Genomic DNA, 6,352 nt, shown 5'->3' on the forward strand with positions numbered 1-6,352 from the left:
AGATGTGTATAAGAGACAGCAGTAGATATCTATTATATATTTTGTTCTGTATGGGTGTATACATTTACTGAGTCAACACTTTGACATAATATATAATTATCGAGTATTTAACGTTAAAAACTAAAAAGTTACAATAAATGATGATTGATACTTTCCACAATTTTCCCATAGAATAGGTTCTCTCAGGCTTGAATAAATTTATTCTTAATTTCATGTTTTTATACGTTAATTATGAAACATCTTATATGTATATTAAATTTCAATGATGTAAATTTCTAAATATTTAGTAATATTTCCAATTGTACAAAAATGTAATATTTATTAACATTCTTGAAAGATTATTGATAGAAAAAAGTAATAAATAAGAGCTAGAATTTATAAAAATTATAACTAAATTCTGATTCATTTTAATACCTACATTTTAAGATAAATTAAAGTTAGAAAAAGAAATAAATTTGTTATAACATATTTCAATATTAAAGAAGTTATATGAATGTAATTTTTGATAAATTTAATATTAGTAATCTAATTTGTAAAAATTATTAACAAATTGTTGTTATTAATTGTATTATTGGCTGCGTTCAGTAGACAATTCAGTTCAACAATTGAGTGAGCGATTACTATTATTGATGTATTCTTTTAGATCTAAAATTCTAATTGGATCATTTAAAAGAATATACCAATAACAGCGAGCGCTTACTCTGCTGAACGCAGTCAATACATACAATATATGAAAATTCACATAAATAATACCTATTTATATATGTATATAACAATACAATCGAATATAATAATTTGTTTATAACCTAATATTAATTTTATTTTAATTATTTATATATGCATACCATCGTTATCAGTACTTTCGTCTTCATTTTCTTCTTGACCTTGCGCATATTCTAAAAGTTTTGATACCTGTAGTATTTCTCGACTAGCAATAGGTTGCCTGTAATATTCTTTGTGTATTTTATCTTTGTGTCCTAAATGATTAGCTAAATCACTCACTTGATGATCTAATAAATTTAAAGAAATACATTTAGTAGCTATATGCTTTCTTAATTGTGTTCCACGTAATGTATGTGGCATGCTTGCTCCACATGCTACTGAAAATGTTCGCATTAAATCGCAAGCCCTTAAATATTTGTATCTCTTTTTATCATAACCCGGTATTCCAAAAAGGTAGGGATTATCGTGAGACACTTTGGCTTGTGAACGGTAATCCAATATAAGGTTAATGCATTTCAGTAAATCGGAATGAAGTAAGACTGGAACAGTACGACCAAGTTTACCACGTATCTCAAAACGGACATATTTGTTTGCTAATTTTTGTGCTTCTGCTGATAATGATTTGTAAATATCCTTATTCGTCTTTTCATTAACACTGTGATGACTTTGAAATTCCGGTATTAGCATTCTTTCAGTTTCTCCAGCTCGTCGACGATTAAACAATTGCACAGATATGAGAGTTGTTTCCAGCAGAGTTAGCCAAGGTTTATATGAATATTCTTTCAACAAATTGTTATAAGCTTCCTCTCGTCTTTCGGTTAAATAACTATTCAATTTCTTAATATCATCTGTTGATGGAAGTATAATCTTCTTTTGTCGTTTTCGTTGCATTTGTGTTTCCAACACTGTTCTATTGACGCTTATTCCATAGTCTTGTCTTAGTAGTTTTAAGAAATTTTCAACCTGTTTCATTTTCATAGGACCGTGACTTTTTATACACTCATTAATTAAAATCTCTCCAATATGTTTTATATACGTCCCAAGGTTAAATGCTACAGATGGTACTTTATATATGTTTTTATCTTCATCAAAACCTGCCACAGAATTAACAGCAGCAATTGCGACATCATAAAATTTCGGATCATATAACGAAGCAAAATCAGTAATATTTTCATCTTTTGTTCTGAGAGCTAACAGATAACGTCCTATCAATCGTAATCGGGATCGAATCATATCGTGCTGATGTTGTAGTCTATATTTCAAGCAAAGTTTATTCCCATATAGAATTATTAATTGATCGTATCTAATTGCACGAGTGACTTCATCGTCTCGTAATACGGGGAAGACAATTGTTCTAAGAATCTTATTAGCTGCTTCATGAGTTCTTGCAACATTAGTACGACCCAATACCATTATTGATTTATTATGTTTGCTATTACGTCCAGTGCAACGACGAAAATGATGTCGAAGAGATAATTTTGAAAAATATCCTTTGCATTTACCACAAGGTAAGAAATCACTTGCATTTTTCTGCCATTTTTTGTTTGGTCGCCTACATGTAATAAGTTCTCCATTATTGATCTCTTTCTTAGTGTTAAACTGAAAATTACCATATCGTCGAAGAGTTTCTATTATTTTCTTTCTTTCATAGTTTCCCTTTGGTAATACCGTGAACTTTTTAACTTCCTCTTCATTAGAATGTACAGTTTCTAAGTGACGTGCTATCTTGCTCTGTAACTTTTTACAGTAATAACAACAATTTCTTTTTGAATGTGTTTGTTTCCCTGATGATTCTGTGACATACATTTCAGTATCGTTACACGTTTTCGTTTCTGGCGAATGTATTATAGATACATCTAGACCACTAGATGTATTAGATTTATTAACAGAGACATTTTTCTTGTTTTTATTCTTTGTGTTATTATCATCAACATCCGAGTAAACAGATGAAACATCACTTGTATTTGAAGGAATATATTCGGAAGCTAAAAAAATAAAAAGAAAATCTAAAGCTTAAAAAGATAAAAATATTCTGAAGATATTAAGTTGAACTTTTTGTGTTTATCTTATTTTTGAAAGATCTTTTTTTTAAATAAACATGCAGCTTTAGCCAAAAGTATTAGGTTTTATCAAAGTTCCTGTGTAATCGTTGCAATCATATTGAATCGTTATATCATAAGCAAAAAATGACAATTAAAATTTTTTGCGTGTAATTTGTAAATTGATATCAAATTGAAGGTATAAAATCTGAACAATAAAAAATAAATTAAATTAAATCAAGAGGATAAGAAAGATATTTATTGAATGGTTTAATATCGATCTGAATGCCAGCAAATTAAACAAACTCATAATCATCTTCATCAGTATCGCCTTTTGATTCCTCAACTGATATATTTAATTTTTCTGTAGCATCAGATTTTTCTAACTCTATTCTTTTAATCATTTCATGAGTTTCAAACATTGTTCTTTCAAAAGTTAAATCAGCAAACAATCCATTGTCGTTTATCGTGTCCATTTGTAATGTACACTTTGAAAAATCGTCATTTATGGGATTCATATCTATAAATATACACCAAATAAGTAAAAAATATATCTCTTGCAGAAATTAAGACTAGCACTAAAGTGATCAGTAATTAATTATTTTTTGTATTAAAATCATTAACAAGCAACAGTACCTTATTATATAATACTCAAAATAAGTAATTAATCACACGCCAATTAAATACTGTTAAATTTTTCATAAAAAATATATGATGTAATAGCTTCACTATTAACAAATTGATAAACTTATTAAAGTTAAAAAAATATTAACTATATTGACAACAGAAATAAAAACATAAACAATGTTATCAAAACAGCTGGAAAGTGAATGTTAAATTTAAAATGTATAAAATAATTTAAAACAAATTAAAAACAACCATTGAAAGGCTAATGAAAGTGCAGCATAGATTACAATGTGTAGAATCGTGTAAAAATTTTTATTGTATTAATGCCAAGATGACATCTCGAAGTTCTTCGAATTGGATGTTTCGACTAACTTTAGAATCCTCTTCAGCAATAAAATTATAAATACAGCTAATTGATTTGTCAGTCAATCAAAATGGAATCACATATTTTCAAAATTGAAGTATTGTCTCAACAGATCAAAGAATCTATCACAAACTTTAGATAAATTAACATACTAATTTTATTATAAATTAGTTTCAAATTATATTGTCCATACATGTTACTCTTTCAAAAATCATATTCTGTCTATTCAATCTGTTGGAACTGTATGAAAATCGTATTTATAAACATATATAAAATGAAGTTAAAGAAACACGTCAATTAGAGAAATGTACTCACAGTATTAAATTAGCCAACGATATTTATTTAGATAAAGTATTAAAAAAGACAGCAATAATATTTTTAATATTTAAAGTAAGACATTAATTACATGCCAATTAAACATTACAGATTTTTGTAAGGATAAATGATGTAAAAATGTGGCTGTTAAATAATAATTTAATGAAGTTATTATAAAGTTCCGAGAATGCATTAACAATATTGATAAAAGTAATAAAAACATAGAATACTGTCGAAACAGTTGAAAAGTATTAAACTAAAAATGTATAAAGTAGTTTAAGCTAAGTAAATTCAATTAATATGAAAGAATGCAAGGAGAAATAAAATTGAATAGTGTTTAACATCCAAAAGAATCCACATTTCAAACATACTCACAATCATCTCCAACAGTATAACCTCTTGATTCCTCAACTGAAATGTCTAATTTTCCTGGAATATCAGATATTTTTATTGCTCCCATTTCAATAAAGTTTTCGAAACATAAACCAGTGGACGATTTATTGTCATTCATCGTATCGATTTGTACAGGACAATCTAATAAGTCAATAGTTTTGAGAACTGTATCTATAAATGTACAAGAAATAGTCAATTCAAACATTGCAATTGATGTGGATTAGAAAAATTTAATTTTTGTGGTATTAAAGACTCCAAAGTATGTAATTACCACAGCCAAATTGATCGTGACATCAGAAGCGAGAAATGACATATTGATTCGTTATGTATCATTTGTAAATAAAGACAATGCCTTTTATTATTTTTTACGATTATTTGCTGACAATCAAGGGAGATAAGACTAGGTTTTGTCTATTTTTATTTTATAATTGTTACTTTACAATTGTTTTAAAGCGTCATTTTGTTTTATCCAAATTGTCTTTATTTACAAATGGCACGTAACAAAAATTAACGTGCCATATCTCGTTTCTGACGTCACAATTTAATATGTGACTACTCAGGACCCTTAAATTGGTCTATTACTACGTTTACACGGCCCGATTTACGCCGAAGTTATAACATCGTAATTAGGAAACTAGCCAATCATAGTCATTTCATTCTTCAGAGGAATTATTATGATTGGCCAGTTTCATAACTACGATGTTATAACTTCGCCGTAAATCGGGCTGGGTAAACGTAGTATATGACTAAGTTTCTACCGAGAGTTTGAATTTGGTCAGAGTCGGGTTAGAGTCCAAGAACCGACCAATCACAATCGAGCATTTCTCTCATTTGACTGTAAGAGGGAAATACTCAACTATGACTAGTAATTCCCATACTCTGACTCGACTCTGACCCAATTCTAATTCTCGATGGAAACTTAGTTTATAATTAATTATTTAGTTTGATTATTAAAATGAGTAGCAATAGTATTTTTAATATTCAAAATAAATAATTAATCACATGCCTATTACATACTGCCAAATTTCTGTATTATTATATTCTGTATTATAAACAATCAATCAATGTCATTAAAATTAAATAATAATTTCACCATTAAGTAATAATTTAATGAAATAATCATAAAGTTCAGAGGATGTATTAACAGTATTGACAAAATAATAAAAACATAAAAATATATGTTGAAACGGAAAATATTAGATTTGATATGTATAAAATAATCTAAACTAAATAAACTTAACTAAAATGACAGTGTCATAAGAAAGAAAATTAAATTTAACATCTACAAGAACAATCCACGCATTAAATATACTTACAGTCATCTTCAACAGTATCGCCTCTTAATTTCTCAACTGATGTGTCTAATTTTTTTGGAGTATCACATTTTTCGAGTACTGTGTTTTCAATGTTTTTTAAACATAAATCAGTGTATAATGTCGTATTGTTATTCATCATGTCCATTTTTATTACGCAATTCGAGAGATTATCTATAAGAATAGTATTTATAAATATATATGAAATAACTAAAGGAAATATTGCTGTCATTTAGAGAAATTTAATACTTGTGGTATTAAATTTCCCCCAATCATTAATCATTTAATTTGAGTATTAAAATGAGTAGAACAGCATTTTAATATTAATGAATAATTAATCACACGCCAATTAAATGCTATCATATTTTTGTAAAATAAACATAATGTAAAAATTATTAAACAACTATTTCAATAAGTTATTATAAAGTTCAAATAATACAGGATGTCTGGATGCTATAACATCATCCATCATAAACAGGCAGAGCGGACTAAACTGACAAGTCGAAAAGTCTTCTACCATTTTTCAGTTGCACTAATAGTTAATGAGATATTAATTTTTAAAGATAGCCGAATAAACG

General features: G+C 27.6%; 1 protein-coding gene across 1 annotated transcript; it reads right to left on the minus strand.

Moving 5' to 3' along the window:
• Positions 1-831: 831 nt before the first annotated feature.
• On the minus strand, positions 832-5,922 carry LOC105451287. Its single transcript, XM_011691657.1, has 3 exons — positions 5,778-5,922; positions 4,444-4,632; positions 832-2,708 (listed from the first exon to the last, which is right to left on the minus strand). The coding sequence occupies exons 1-3, from the start codon at positions 5,920-5,922 to the stop codon at positions 832-834; spliced, it is 2,211 nt and encodes a 736-aa protein (XP_011689959.1).
• Positions 5,923-6,352: the final 430 nt, after the last annotated feature.

Source organism: Wasmannia auropunctata, unplaced genomic scaffold (assembly GCF_000956235.1).
Source record: "Wasmannia auropunctata unplaced genomic scaffold, wasmannia.A_1.0 LD336053.1, whole genome shotgun sequence".
Taxonomy (NCBI): Eukaryota; Metazoa; Arthropoda; class Insecta; order Hymenoptera; family Formicidae; genus Wasmannia; species Wasmannia auropunctata.

What these genes read in the sequence shown, in the direction of transcription:
- LOC105451287 (XM_011691657.1), bottom strand. Translation starts at nt 5,922, where the DNA reads ATGGACATGATGAATAACAATACGACATTATACACTGATTTATGTTTA. An exon ending in CGATACTGTTGAAGATGACT is followed by an intron (nt 4,633 to 5,777) that starts GTAAGTATATTT and finishes GTACATTTATAG; the next exon opens with ATACAGTTCTCAAAACTATT. An exon ending in TTATACTGTTGGAGATGATT is followed by an intron (nt 2,709 to 4,443) that starts GTGAGTATGTTT and finishes TTATTTTTTTAG; the next exon opens with CTTCCGAATATATTCCTTCA.